Source organism: Sceloporus undulatus, chromosome 4 (assembly GCF_019175285.1).
Source record: "Sceloporus undulatus isolate JIND9_A2432 ecotype Alabama chromosome 4, SceUnd_v1.1, whole genome shotgun sequence".
In the NCBI taxonomy this organism is placed as follows: domain Eukaryota; kingdom Metazoa; phylum Chordata; class Lepidosauria; order Squamata; family Phrynosomatidae; genus Sceloporus; species Sceloporus undulatus.
In genome coordinates, this window is record NC_056525.1 from 136,404,847 (window position 1) to 136,420,787 (window position 15,941).

Sequence of the window (15,941 nt, forward strand, 5' to 3'; positions counted from 1 at the left end):
TCTGTTTGAGGCTGAAGTCCTTTACCTACACTTTTATTTATGCTATTGTTTCTTATTCGCCACTTTTATGACTTTAAGTATATTGCTGTTGTCGATCTAAAGCCATGGCAACGGTTGACCTGTGTATAAGTTGGCCCCAGATTTTAGGGTCAATTTTTGGGCATAAATTTGGTCATAAATTTCTTGACTTATAGTCAAGCATATACAGTATTTGGTTTGGACATTGGACTATGACTCTGGAGATCAGGGTTTAAATCCCTGCTCAGCCAAGAAAACTGACTAGGTGTCCTTGGCCAAGTCACACTCTCTGAGCTTCAGAGAAGAGGAAAGGTAAACCCCTTCTGAACAAATCTTGCTAAGAAAACCCCGTGATAGGTTGCCTTAGGGTTGCCATAAGTCAGAAATGACTTTACAACAACAAGAAAATGGGACCCAAGATAGTTTACAACATGGATTAAAACAAGATACACATTAATGACCAAAGATATTTCTTAAAATCAAATAAATTACCATGTTAAATCAAAGTACTTTAAAACAGTTTAGAATCATTTAAAGCATAACAGGGATGCAATGGCTCAAGTGGTCAAGACACAGACTCTGTTGATTGCAAGATTAGCAGGTTGGCAGTTTGAGGCCTGGGTCCCACATGATGGGGTCACAACAACAGCAACAACAACATTTATTGAAGCCAGAGGATCTTATCAAATTTCACAATGTCCCATATCAGTGGGTTTACACAGGAAGCATTTGGAACTACATGTTTGAGGCAGCCTGGTATATCTTTCATTTCTGATTTATTGAAAGGACTTGTAAATAAACTCATTTAGCATTCTCAGTTGCAATAAACATTGTGGGGAAGGAGAGCAGTGTTTGCCTCATGTCTACTTAACATTACAGAATAGCAACATTAAATTAATTTTAAAACAGCATTAATTATAAAGCTCAGTAATTTGACTTACTGATGGTATACTACCTTTTAAAACTCAAGCTTTTCCTTTATGTGCTAGTAGCATGCTATTTTAGAGGTGTTCTTCTATTTTTTGGAAGAGTGGGGTATGAACAATGGTATAAATCTAACATGTAGTTAAGTGTCTAGCAATGCAAAAATCTTCATTTGGAAACTGTGGTTATTTCTGTTTGCTTAAGTAATGTAATATGTTAGAGCTGTAGGCTAGGGCAAGCTAATACAAGTAAGAGAGATGCTGCTTTCATGGCTTTGGAGCAACTAGAGCTACTGCTTTTAAAAATTATTTTCTTGCAATACATTTAGGAGGTGAAGTTTTCTGAAGATATCAGTTTTTCTCACCTCTTCCTTGGAGGGCTACTGAGACACATAAAAATCTGTTTGTGTCATCATTTAATTAGCCATTATTTCAGTACATACAATATTTAGTCCGTGAGTTGTTGGCCAAGACAAGTTAGCCATTATTTCAGTACATACAATATTTAGTCCGTGAGTTGTTGGCCCAAGACATTATTCAAAGTGACTCACAAGTAATATTGTGTTAGAATAAAAGTATTATAAAATTGTAAAATGGAAAATCACAGGACAATATCCACTAGTGAAGCATAAAACGTTCTTAAATAAACAGTATAACCTTAGTAGTAAACAGAGGGAGAGCCAGCGTGATATGTTTGAGCATTGGGTTCAATTTCCACTCAGCCATGGAAATCCACTGGGTGAGCTTGGGCAAGTCACACACTCTTAGCCCCAGAAACCCCATGACAAGTTTGCTTTAGGGTTGTCATAAGTAGGAAACTACCTGAAGGCACACAACAACAATAGCAACAACAGCAAGTCAACAGAGAACTGAATATGATTCAGCTAGTTGTGCCTAAGGCTCTAGAGAACCAAGAAATCTGCATTGCTTTTCTGTCAACTTTGGAACAGACATGCTGGGCCCTCATGTTAAGTAGTATAAAAGTTTTAAAAAATGACTACTGGGATTAATTATAGTGGCTATAATACTAAATATTACAGAATTCATTTTGCCTGTTCATGGTAAAAGATTTGGAGATGGGAAAACAATGGTTGCTTATGGTGGCTGCTTGCATTGGTTTGGCACTTATATATTAGTGTATCTACAGTATTTGAAACCTTTTATCAACAAAGGAATGGAGGTAATGGTGCTCAGGGGCAGCCATTTAAGTTATACATGGTAAAGGGAAAAGCAAAAATGGGAGACAGCTGCACTGCCCTGGCGGTAAATTTTGCAGTAGGGTATAGGTCACTCCCAAACTGTCTCTCATTCCAAATAATCGGAATAGCCATGGCAGTAGTCCCCCTGGGTGGAAAATACTACTCCTAATTCCTTGGTTGGTGATTGTTAAAACAGTTGTCATTCAGGACTTGGTCCTGGATGAACATGTTAACATGGCATGTGTTAGAGAATTGATTGGATGGGAGGGGGATCATCTGTCTCAGTTTTTGCCCACCAGGATTCTCAGAGAATAGCAGGTGAAATTTGAGAGGTGTGGAGGTGGAATTGCAGTGGTCTATCAGAATAATATATCCCAGACCTGGCACCCTATTCCTTAGTCTGCAGGTTTTGAGTATGTTTATTTTAAGGTGGCTATCGGGGTCAAATTAGGGATTCTGATGGTGTCCTGATCAACCTGCTGCACAATAGTCTACCTTTGTGAGCTCGCTTGGGTGGTGTTGTGGGTGGTGGTGAAATCCCTTTGGCTTGTAATGCTGGAGGACTTCAACAGCCATACTGAGGCTAACCTGTCAGGAGTAGTTCAGAACTTTATGTCTACCAAGACAACAATGGGTTTGTCCCAAGTAGTATCTGGCACCACTCATGCTGCTGGGCACATCCTTGTTTTCTGTACAGGCTGGGATGATGGTTTCTACTGTTGCATTGTCATGGATAGATTGCTTCTTGGTCAGTTTTAGACTTGCTGGGATTCAGAGCCACTACGCAGATACAATGGCTAGGGTTCAATTTGACTTGGATGCTAGAGTTGATACAAATCTGGTGGATGTAATCTTGGCCCCTGCTTGTACAGTGTTGATGGATGCTTTTCCATTTGTGCAGCCCCAAGATATGGACAGCATCCTCGGAGAGACAAGAGCCACCACATGTGTACTAGAACTAGAGTCTTGCTCTTACTAGTTTATTTTTTTTAAATCATTTTTATTCCCAACCCATCACAAAAACATACATGGACAAATAAGCACATAACACATAAACATAAAAATATATGTACATGTCTTTATAGAAGACCTATGTGGTGTTCACCGCGTGAAACTTTCTTTGGCAGAGAAGGTATCCATAAATCAAAGTGGCTGAGATACAGAGATATGGTGAAAGATTTAAATGGAGTATTAGAGATAAAATCTCAGGAAAAACTTAAAGATTCAGGTTTGATTTTATCGCCAAATGAAGGAAAGGTTTAAAATTGATATGAAATTAGAGGGAATTCAAAGTAAAAAAATCTGAATGGGATGAAATAATAGAAACAATAGAAAAAGGAACAAAAAATGATCACTAAATGTTATAAGCTACTGTTGAAATGGGAAACAGAAGACGAGATAATAAAGCATAATAAGGCCGTATGGGCACAGAACATAGGGCACAATATTGAGCACCAGCAGTGGGAGAATATATGCAACAAGAAACTGAAGTACGCTACAAGCTCTTACTAATTCATTAAACAGGCGAGAGGAGCACTGGCTGAGTGGGTAGGGAAAGTGGTTAATTCCTCTTTACTACAAGGGAGCATCTCAACATGCCCAAAGGAGGCCTCTTTGAAAAAGGATGTTCCCTAGATCCAACTGGATATCTGTAGGCCAACATCCCACTTTTGGGCAAGGTTTTGAAATGTGTGGTGGTTTCTCAGCTCCTGGGGTTCCTGGATGAGATGGATTATCTAGCTCTATTTCACTCTGGTTTCAGACCTGGTTACAAGATTGAGGAAGTTTTGCTTGCTTTGGTGGATGACCTATGCCAGAAATTAGATGGGGAGTGTGTCCCTATTGATTCTGTTTCAATCATGGTATCCCTCTGGGTTGCCTCACTGAGATGGGGCTTGGAGGTACTGTTCTACAATGGCCTCATTCTGTCCTTGAGGGGTGCTCTCAGAGAGTGGTGCTCCTTGACTATTGGCCTGTGGAGTCCCTCAGGGTTTTATGTTGTCCCCTATGCTATTTATCATGTACATGAAACTTCTGGGAGAGGTTGTCTTGAGTTTGGGGGGTTCAAATGTTACCAGTATGCTGATGATACCCAGCTTTAATACTCCTTTCCACCTAATTCGAAGGAAGCTGTTTATGTGCTAAAGTATAGCTGTAATAGAGAAAATGAGGATGAATAAATTGAAGCTTAGACCCAGTTTTTTTTTTGCAGGACTGCATCTCTCTTTTAATTAACCCATAAGATCTTCTGGAGATACCATTTTCTCTGTCCCTCTACCTTCTTGGATTCATTTGATGGGAACAAAGAGGAGGCCTTCTTGATAGTAGCTCCTAGTTTTTGAAACTTTCTTTTTAGGGAGGCCAGGATGGCTTCCTCCTTGCTCTCTTGTTGGCAGCTGAAAACATTATTGTGCCATCTGGCTTTTAGAAACTGAACAGGATGGGCTTTTAATGATGTGTTGTGTGGTTTTATGACTTGTGGGATCTGAACGAGCTTTCAGTGCTCAAAGTCATGCTGGAGGGGAGAGTATTTAAGCTTAAGGATGACTTCAGCTTGTTGTTATATTACTGCCAAATCATGGTTTCATGTTATGTGAAAAACCAGTAACTGTTTACTTATTTGTAGATGTTGGCCTGAATATAGTCGCTGTAAAGGAAAGGGGTGGTATTCTGGTTGTCACTTGTATGGAAAATTCTAGTGCCCTTTCTGTTTGCCTTCCTTTTGTAAGGTTTTTATTCATTCCCAACAACTTTTATTGCTGACCTGTGCTCCCTGAGACAGAGAACTCCCAATTACTCATGTTACTCAATTACTCATATTAAAACAAATTAAGAAAACTTAATGTTGCCCACAGACTGGAGAGTGCTTGATTTCTCATCTGAGCAGTTCACTCCCTTTCTGTGCCATACATCTTTTTCCTACTTGGTCCTGAGAAAGGGAGTATTGACAGTGCATGCGTAGACTGGGAAGAGAGCAGAAAAGAAGTATCAAAAAGATGTAAAAATGTCAGATATGTCCATATTGTTTGTAGAAATTCTGTTGTGTGTGTAGGTTTTCTGTTCACTGTGGCTCAAACGTTGATTTGGTTTGCAAATGAATAGGACATCAAAAAAAAATAGTGTTTTTTAATTTGCAGTTTTTCCACATTCATGGGGATCCTATATTATGGAACGTTCTCCACTACCAGAAAATGCATACTCCCTCTCTGTCACCCTTATCCTTCCTCCCCCTCCCTGCCTCAACTACTCTTCTCCATCTTCTCACCCCCATTGCTGCTACTTTCATGATACCATATCATTCACCATGTTCTTCCTTCTCTGCTGCTGCTCTCCTCCATCTCCCTCTTCTTCCATATCTTGGAAGATGAGGGAAGAGAGGAGAAGAAGGAGTCACCACTGCCTTTTTGGCACCACCAGAAACAGTTCTGCCCGTGGATTTCTCTCAGCCTGGACTTGGGAAAATGCCAGTGTGTCAGATTTTTAGTAACTTAAACTAGCACATTCTTCACTTTTTCTTATCTTTTACTCATGTTGATTTTAACAATTGAAACATGTGATTTTACAAGTTGCATTGAAGATGCAACTTAATAAGTAGCAAAATTGTTTAAAGCATGTTAGCAAGTGTTATAGGAAATTCTCAAAAAAAATCTTTAGTCGGAGAATATGCTTGTAAATATCATACAGAAGTTTATTTTTGAGAACTTTACAACAAATGTACAAATTTCATAACTACACTTTACAACAGATTTACAAAGAGGAAGTAGGAGAGTCTATTTAGAGCCTTATCCTCTGTTTGTAACCACAGTATGAGTTCAGTTTCCATCTAGATACTTGGGAGAAGCTTTGCTTCTTTGTCTGAGGGTATTAACATTAGCCTGAAGCTCCCCTGCAGGGCATTGATTATGTGGAACTCACTGGTGGGCTTATATTCTCCCTTTCATTATGAGGAATGTTCTTCCAATGGAGATAATGGATAGGAGAATGCAGTTTCTTTATGGGTTTACAAATGGCAAGCAAGGACTGGAGAGTCAGAAGTGCCAGATGAGAACGAGGTGTACAAGTTGCTTGGGTTTTCATGGAATTATGTAATATAAGAAATTGATGTAATGAAGAAAGTTTCTGCTGTGAAGCAAGGTGTCAGTATACCAACAGAATTCTCCACTTATTCTAGGTTTCCAACAACTGCCCAGGAAAAGTGGATGTTAGTTCTGGATATAGATGCCACCAGTAGATTAATTTGTTCTTTAAAATCATTGCCACCATACTTTCACCTATTTGATTACTGTTGTACTGAACATGCACAAATCTTGTCTGGGTAGGAGGCTGTAATTCAGGCAAGGTGAGTGGTCTCAACTTGAATTAATACTGCTTTAGACTGAAATCAAGTTTGTCATCTTTAATTTCTAGATCTGGGATACACTGTGTATCTTGTTATCTGTTTGCTCAGTTATTTACAGGATCTGATTCCTTAATGCTTAATAAACAAGTTTATTCTTTCCTTCCACCCCTTCTGTTTCTGTAGGTTTATCCTTCAGTCTAAAGGAGTAATTCACAACCAGCTCCTAGAAAAGCAAAAGATAGCAGAGGAGAAAATTAAAGAACTGGAGGTATGTTTCTGGTCCCTAAAATGGTTGTCTTCTGTTACCTCTTTTATTTTTCTTCCATAGTGCCTTTTACCTCTAAACAAGGATGCCAAAACAGAAGCCCATTTGCATGACTAATAATAGTTTGGTAAGGCTGTTTATTTATTTGGTATGAGGGAACAAGTTGTGGTGCATTTCCTATGCATAAATCTTCACTGGAAATTTATTGCAGATACCCTATTGCAAAAATTTCTTGTAGCAAAAGAATGTTAAAAGGCCAATATGTCAACTTGTCTTCCTTGTGTAATTGCTGAAGGAACCTTTCTTGTCGGGAGTTTAATAATCTGGGTCTTAACACAGACCAGTTAAATGTTTCTCCTTGACAAAGACAGTGGCATGGCAAATATGTTTGTGGTGGTGTAAATATATATAAAAAGGTCCTTCATTGAGGGAGGTCTTCTGGCACTCTCCTATCTGTGAGCTTCTAATTTTAGCTATTTGTTTTAAATGGAAAGAAGGGAATAGATATCTTAAGGGACAACTGTGCTAATGATATGAAGTAAGTTAACATTTTAATAACATTCAGGACTGAATGTCAGGTCTGATCAAATAAAGACAAAGTCTGCTTGACTCGGCAGCTAAGGACAGCCTTGGCGGCCAGTGCAGGTCAGATGCCCTGCAGGAAAAATGGCAGACATGTTAGAGCTATATTTGCTCCTCTTTCAAAAATGTATTTGTGAATAACAGCTGTCATTTCTCTGTGAAGGTGGCCATAGTGACCTCATTGCTATGACAGTTGGCAATAGAGTTAAGGGGCAGTACCCCAAAGAAAGTTTCAGTTCTGTTGCTTTGCTGGTTTTGCAGTAGTCTAAAGCATCTTTGTTTACTGTGCTGTCAAATATGATGGAGATTCTGTAGCCGTGTTACAGAGTGGAATGGTGGCTTGGTCGATACATTATTATGGGGAAGGATTTGAGAAGGTTTGTGCAGGCCTTAGTATTGCACACCAATGTGGCCCATCATTGCTACACTTTTCTGGAGAGGATATTTAAGAAATATACAATTTCTTTCATAATTTCCCAGTATTCATTACACAGGCAGTAGCATTTACTCAGTATCAAACTACCATCATTATTACCTCTCTGTTTTTCTTTTCTTTTGTTTAAAATGTCTAACTTGCATTCTAGTCCATAACAGGTTCCCAAGGCAACATGCAGCAGTAAAAACATGCTGCAGTTTAGGCTTGGGGAATAAAAATATATCTGGCATCTTAAAACTCACTTATAAAACAGCAGTTAACATTGATTGCAAGAGTCTATGTAGCTTCTGCAGGAAATAACATGAGCAGAGAGCTTGCTAGCCTAAACAGAAAAACTGGATGTCATTTTCAGTTGTACTTTCAATAGCCTTGCACTGGAGATCTGGCCTCTTCTGTCCTGCTTGAAATACTCATGCTATGACTAAACCAGACTTTGCAATAACAGAACAATTTTTGGGATCAAGTACTTCAGGCACTTGTCAGTTAGAATTCCTTTGGCTATCTTATTTTATTGACTAACTTCATTTTGCATACCAACCAGCTCTGAATGTGCTTTCTTTGCTCTGGATTGACCGAACCCTTCTTAAGATCTGTAGAAGGCATGAATTACCTGTGTTACTGTTTGGGATGTGTGGAATTATGTTGTGATTTCCTTGCATCTACTTAATCTTGGTTCTTCTTTAAACCCCTTAACTCTTGCTTTATGTGTGCATACCCCATTTTCAAAACTAGAATGTTCTGGTTAGACATACTCAGTGAGGTAAAGGAATAATCCACAACACATGGTTTAAGTCTTTATGCCAACCTGGTCAAGGCAGGATCACCAAAAGTCTAGAAATTCTAAAATTCTAAAACATCGTAACCATTGCTTTCCAGCCCCTCTCTCCTCACATTTTAAAAAATTCCTGCCTTCAGTAATTCATCCATGCAGTTGAAGTTATCATTTCAAAAGACTAATCAGCACTTCATTGATTCAACGAAAGTTTTAAGAGCGTTAATTAGTACATAGGTTCAAGCAGGAATTGATCCAACATTAAATAGGCAACAGTTATTAAATGCAATAATTCATCAAATATAGCCGGTTCAAATAGTTCAATGAATTTAAGAAATTTAAATATTTTAGATAACTTAATTTGTATGCTCAAGGAAGTTCAAGGAAATACAATTAATGAATTAAATAGCTTAAATTCTGATACTTTTAATTAATTAAGCACTAAGAATTGTAATGTCCAGGAACAAGATGTACCTATATTCAGGGGACCAGAGGAAGCAAGGCCATCTTTGGAAGATTAGTGGCAAATACAAACAGAAGATAAGCCATTTAAGATAGATAGACTGTCTGAGATAAAAGGAACATGAATACTAATAGTGTTGCTGCACATGATTAAGATTTACACTCTGGCCCTGATGATGAGGAGATGGAAGTTTCAGTGACTACATCTGAAGATGATTCAGATAAAGATTTGGAGAAGGAGAGTAGTAAAAGTAGGCTTTTTGAGCAGGAACACTTTAAAAGTTTATTAAGGAAGGTGTTAATTACTTTAGGCTTAAGTTCACTGGGCGATTCAACACAAGAGAACTCTTTAGATCAGAAAAGGTCTAGTAAGCAGTGATATTGCAGCAGGTGCTGGCAGAGGACATTGAAATTCTAGTACCAGAAATGTTTAAAAAACGAATAGAGCATGAGTGAGGAAATCCATTACGCCTTATGAAGTTTACTAGTTATTGGGGGGGGGGGGAGAAGCTTTATTGGTTTGAGACTTCAGGAGAGCAGATTTCAGTAAACTTAGAGAAATACTGGGGGCGATCCCATGGTCAGGAATACTAAAAGAGAAGGGAGTTCAAGATGGATGGGAGTTTCTCAAAAGGGAGATACTGAAGGCACAAATTAAAACAGTTCCAGTGAGAAAGAAAAATGGGAGGTGTCGCAAGAACCCAGGATGGATGACAAAGGAACTTTCAGCTCAGCTAAATTTTAAACGGAACATGTATAAGAAATGGAAAAATGGGGAAATCACCAAAGAGCAATTCAAACAAATAGCTAGCAAGTGTAGAGATAAGGTCAGAAAAGCCAAAGCACAGAATGAACTCAGGCTTGCTAGAGAGGTTAAGAACAACAAAAAGGGCTTTTTTGGATATGTCCGCAGCAAAAGGAAGAAGAAGGAAACGGTAGGGCCACTGCGTGGAGAAGATGGCAAAATGCTAACAGAAGAAAGAGAAAAGGCAGAATTACTCAACACTTTCTTTGCCTCTGTCTTCTCAGAAAAGGCAAAGGGTGCTCAACCTGAGGATAATGGAGCAGAGGGCAGAATAGGGGAAATTCAGCACAAAATAAGTAAAGAGATAGTACAGGAATACCTGTTTAACCTAAATGAATTTAAGTCTCCAGGACCAGATGAGCTACATCCAAGGGTATTAAAAGAACTGGCCAATGTAATATCGGAGCCATTGGCAATAATCTTTGAAAACTCCTGGAGAACAGGAAAAGTCCCAGCAGACTGGCGGAGGGCAAACGTTGTCCCCATCTTCAAAAAGGGGAAAAAAGAGGATCCCAACAATTATCGTCCAGTTAGTCTGACATCAGTACTAGGAAAGATTCTGGAGCAGATCATTAAACAGAGAGTCTGTGAACATCTAGAAGCCAATGCCATAATCACAAAAAGTCAACATGGGTTTCAGAGAAACAAGTCATGCCAGACAAACCTGATCTCTTTCTTTGATAAAATTACCAGCTTGGTAGATGAAGGGAATGCTGTGGATATAGTATATCTTGATTTCAGTAAGGCCTTTGACAGGGTTCCCCATGACATTCTCACAAACAAGCTTGTAAAATGTGGGCTGGACAAGGCAACTGTTAAGTGGATTTGTAATTGGTTGACTGGCCGAACCCAAAGGGTGCTCAACAATGGCACCTTTTCATCCTGGAGAGAAGTAACCAGTGGAGTCCCACAGGGCTCTGTCCTTGGCCCAGTACTGTTCAACATCTTTATCAATGACTTGGAGGAAAAAATTGGGGGAATACTTATCAAATTTGCAGATGATACTAAAGTAGGAGGAATAGCTAATACTCCAGAGGACAGGATCAAAATTCAAAATGACCTGAATAGACTAGAAAGCTGGGCCAGAGCTAACAGAATGAACTTCAACAGGGAGAAATGTAAGGTACTGCACTTAGGGCGAAAAAATGAAATGCACAGATATAGGATGGGAGACACCTGGCTTAAGGAGACAACATGTGAAAGGGATCTAGGAGTCCAAGTAGACCACAAGTTGAACATGAGTCAACAGTGTGATGCGGCAGCTAACAAGGCCAATGCGATTTTAGGCTGCATCAATAGAAGTATCGTATCTAGATCCAGGGAAGTAATAGTGCCACTATATTCTGCTCTGGTCAGGCCCCACCTGGAATATTGTGTCCAGTTCTGGGCGCCACAATTCAAAAAGGACATTGAGAAACTGGAGCGTGTCCAAAGGAGGGCGACTAAAATGGTGAAAGGTCTGGAAACCTTGCCCTATGAGGAACGACTCAGGGAGCTGGGGATGTTTAGCGTGGAGAAGAGAAGGTTAAGAGGTGATATGATAGCCCTATTTAAATACTTGAAGGGATGTCATATTGAGGAGGGAGCAAACTTGTTTTCTGCTGCTCCAGAGACTAGGACCCGGAGCAATGGATGCAAGCTGCAGGAAAAGAGATTCCACCTCAACATTAGGAGGAACTTCCTGACAGTAAGGGCTGTTCGACAGTGGAACAAACTCCCTCGGAGTGTAGTGGAGTCTCCCTCCTTGGAGGTCTTCAAACAGAGGCTGGATGGCCATCTGTCGACGATGCTTTGATCTGGATTTCCTGCATGGCAGGGGGTTGGACTGGATGGCCCTTGCGGTCTCTTCCAACTCTATGATTCTATGAGAAATAGTTGATAGAGCAATATCAAATCTATTGGTTGATGCTTCCGTATTGGTCCTTGTTTCAAATTTGGCACTTCCATGAGATGAGGACACAACGCTTAAAACATGTAGGTGAAAAGAGAATAGATTTGGCATCAAGGAGAGCCCATGATAGCATCATCTGTGTTTACAAAGGCATGTGTGTTATGGGTGCAGGATGTATCTGCACACACTTTACAAATAATGTTACATGGGTTGGATAAGCTATTACATATAACAGATATCAGCTATGATGCAACAGCATATTCAGCCAAGGCAATCGCAGCAGTCACAGCAGGAATGAGATCCTTGTGGCTAAAACATTGGGATGTTGATCATAAGACTAGGAACAGTTTAAGGGGAATGTGCTATTGATAAGAAAATTATTGGTTGTCAAAAAGGTTCTGAGTAAGGAAAAGGTTCTGAATAAAGTGTTTTATTTAAAAATAAAAGGTTTTGACCATTGCATAGCACGTGGGACTTTGTCTCCTTTCGTTGTTCCACTGTGAATGTGTGCTTTCCAGTTTTTTGTTTTGTTCTATAAAGTTTTCTTAGGCAAGGGATACAAGGAATAATAAATAATACTCAAAGAGGGCCAGCCTAGCCTCTTGTGGATTGGAATTCCACAGTCTGCGAGCAGCCACCAAGAAGGCTGTTTCCTGTGTCTTCATCAGATGGGCCGGTGATGGTACCAAGAGAAAGCTTTCCCCGAGGGTTTTTATCTGCTTCATGTAAGGAGAGTTGAACTTTCAGATAGATCTGTCTTGAGTTTTAGGAAGTACTTTTCCATTTACATCAAGTAAAATGTTTTCAAAATAGCACTTTACAATTAGAAAGAGAATGTAAGTATACGGGAGGGTGTTCTTGTCTTACAACCTATTTTTCAGAATAATTTGTATATTAACTGAAATTCCAAAACCTCTTTACAGTCAGTGCTCACCAGTAGGTTCTTTCATATTTCTTTACATGTACAAACCCTTTTGCAAGCGCCACAAAAATCTTTTCTGCATGCTAAAGAAAACTGCAAGGCAGAAGGAGGCTGGAACATTAGACTAGTGTGCCCTGACAGGTGTTTGTTACACCTTTATCTTCCTGCCTCCTGAAACAGCTGAAATCCTTTACTACTGTACTATAGATGCTGGCACTAGATCTTGGGGCCTTCTCTGTGCAAAGCCTATGTGCTACATAGTTGAACTATAGCTCCTTCCCAAGAACTGGGTTGAAAATGTATGTTCTCACATGCTTGATAATATTGTTTGTTCATGATAGGCTTTATTGAGGTGTGATTGTGAGACAAGGGGAGTTCTATTCTGGAACCACATTAATGATCTTATTTTTAATTTTTAATTTATTTCTTACCATAATTACTATACATTCTACTGCTTGAAGGTATTAATATTAATATTTTTACTTTTATCCATTCATTTTATATCTCTTATTTAGATTTTTACAATATGTTTATAAGTGTTTATAAGCCATTGTGTTTTTAGGGTATTGTATACTTATGTATTTATATTGTATTGCACATACATTGTATTTTACTTACATTTTACATATTTTACTTTATTTCTATGTCCCTTGTAATACCTATAGAATTTCTATAGATCCTCATAGAATGTTCTATTCTGTTTAGAGGTATTTTGAGACGGCCCAAGGGCTAACCAATAAACAAATATTATTACCATTATTACATTAATGATGCAGGGATCTTGTTAAAATAGACTCGCAAAAAAGTAACATTTTTCTTTCCTTGTTTTTAGAGAGAAATGATCCACAAATTGTAGGATAACATGACTTCAGGAAGTATTATCTGTTTCCCCTGTGGAACTTGTGTTCGGATGTGGCCTTTCAGAGAGAGTAACTTTGTGACATTGAAGACATGGGGGGGAAAAACCATTCCTCCTTATGGAAGGAAGTGATTGTGGCAATGTTTTCCCTGTTAGTACTTGATAATCTCCTTCTCCCCATTACTATTCTCAGCCTGCTTGGTTGTTGGGCGTTGTCAGCCGAAGTAGCTAAAAATAACTAATAAGGGGGAGGCTGGTATAAGGTGAATTTCTGTGCTGCTGCCACTTGCTAGATTTATGTTTGCTATACGAATGGGCAGGGGGACGAAGCCTGTTGACATTTTTGATAAATGGGATTTCTGTTTTTTAAATGCAGCCAAGTCCCTTGCTTCGTGTTTCATGCTTCTTGAGCTTTCATTGTGTATAGGAGAGGCAAAGCTAAGGGTTGCTGTACTCTTTATCTTCCACCGGAATTCTTGTCCTATGAAACCATAGGAATACAAAGATCCTAATTCTTTCGAAGCTCCAGCTAAGCTGTTCCAGTCCATGAAGGGCATCTTATGATTAGCTTTAGAAGATTTATAGCGTAAAGTGGATTCAGCTTAACAAATGAGTAGAGAATTTTATTTATCTGACTATTCCAAATCTAGATTTACTGTATAGACTTGTGTATAAATCTAGCAATTTTAGTCAGAAAATTGACCCCAAAAACCTTACTCAGCCTATCCATGGGTCAATGTAAGTACAGTACTTTAATTCTTATTTTAAAAGCAACTATCCCCTACTGAAAGGTAACGGTATAATCTGTCCTGGAAACACCAAACCCCCTCTACTTTCTCATCCAACCAGTCTCTAGGGTGAGCACAGTTATGCTGGAATTTTAAGTTCTTTGGCATCATTTTCCTTTGCTTCATCCTTTAGATCCTTTAGACATGTTTAATTGCCTTACTGTTATTTTTAATTAGAAATATTAAATGATTCTTTTCTGAGCATTTTCTCACCCTTGCTCTTCCTTAAACTTGAGTCTAACTGAAATATTAGGATACCCTTTCTTTAGCAAAGTACGATTAGCCTCTTGTGTGCCTCTGCGACTAAATATTTTCTGTGAGCCATAGGTTGTTGCTGCCACTGACTGTGACACTCCTGTCACAGAGCATGTCAATTAAATGTTCATCAATTTAATTTAATTTATAAATCCACTTGGTGACCTTGAGCAAGTTGCATGCTCTCAGCGTCCGATGAAGGCAATGGCAAACCTCCTCTGAAGAAATCTTGCCAAGAAAACCCATGATATGTTCGGAAACAACTTGAAGGCACATAACAACAACAACAACAATAATAAATTTTACATACTCTTCAGTGAATAAGTATTTTAAAAATGAATAAATAATAATGAGGGTGTGGAATAAATTATAACAATTCTCTACAATATATAAAATTAAATATTTGTTAATTTTTTATCATGTATGTTTTCCAGTTTTTAATTTAAAAAATTGCCCCACTCCCTAGGCCACACTTATTCTAGCACACTCCTTTGGGCATGGCCCTTTCTTTTGTCAACCAGTTGGCAAATCTAAAAAAGTAGCTCCCAGCTCCACAGAAGTTTCTCACCGCTGCCTTACTTTCTGTGTTGTTTTCCTACCTTACAGTTCATGTTAAATGCAGAGCAATAACTTAGAAACAACTCATCCTACATCTGTTCTAACCCTTCTTCTTCATGGTCTCTGCGAATCATACAAATGGGTTTCACTGCGCCTGCGCAGTGCTGCTCGGAACCTACTGGAATCACTGGGCAGAGTTAACTCTGCAACATATTGAAACTTTTTGGCGGTAACTCCGCCCACCCGTTATAAGGCCCCTGCCTTCCCGCTCTTTTCCCCAATTCCTTTTTTCCGCCGCGCTAACTGCTTCAGGGAACTTTCGCTTGCTTCACTTGCTTGGAATCACTTTCGCTTTTTGACCTCGGACTGTACTTTGACCATTCTTTGTCTCCCGCCCCTGGTAACTTCGGACTTTCGGACTGTTGACCTCGTTTTTGGATTCTCCTCTGGCTTTGACGACCTCGAAAATGCCTGCACCTTTCAAGAAGTGCGACATTTGCGGGGGCAAGGTGCCCGTTCAAGACCCGCACTCCTCCTGCCTACTGTGCCTGGGCAAGAACCATGACACCAAGGCCTGCCTGCTCTGCAGATCCCTCTCGTCCCAGGCTCGGAAAAACCGTGAGTCCCGGCTCACTTCGGCGATCGCCCTGGGGAAGGTACAAGAGGGAGGTTCACGGTCATCTTCTGTCCCGCCTCCGGCGCCCCCCGCCTCATCCTCTCGGGCCAGTGTGTCCAGCGTCGGATCTGGGAGAGCCGCCGTTCCCAGCGTGGTGTCTGTCCCGGCCGGGACCCCTTCCACCACCTCCGATGTGGCCCGTGGCTCCAAACCGCCCAGTGCCACCGACAAACCCTCCAAGCGCCCCCCCA

The 15,941-nt window shown here is 39.8% G+C and overlaps 1 protein-coding gene across 1 annotated transcript in view; it reads left to right on the forward strand.

Moving 5' to 3' along the window:
- PFDN1 (prefoldin subunit 1) overlaps nucleotides 1–15,941 on the forward strand; it is a 51,358-nt gene that overhangs the window by 18,227 nt on the left and 17,190 nt on the right. The window contains exon 3 of the mRNA XM_042465115.1: nucleotides 6,663–6,747. Within this exon, the coding sequence (XP_042321049.1) occupies nucleotides 6,663–6,747 (85 nt within the window). The remainder of the gene's footprint in view (nucleotides 1–6,662; nucleotides 6,748–15,941) is intronic.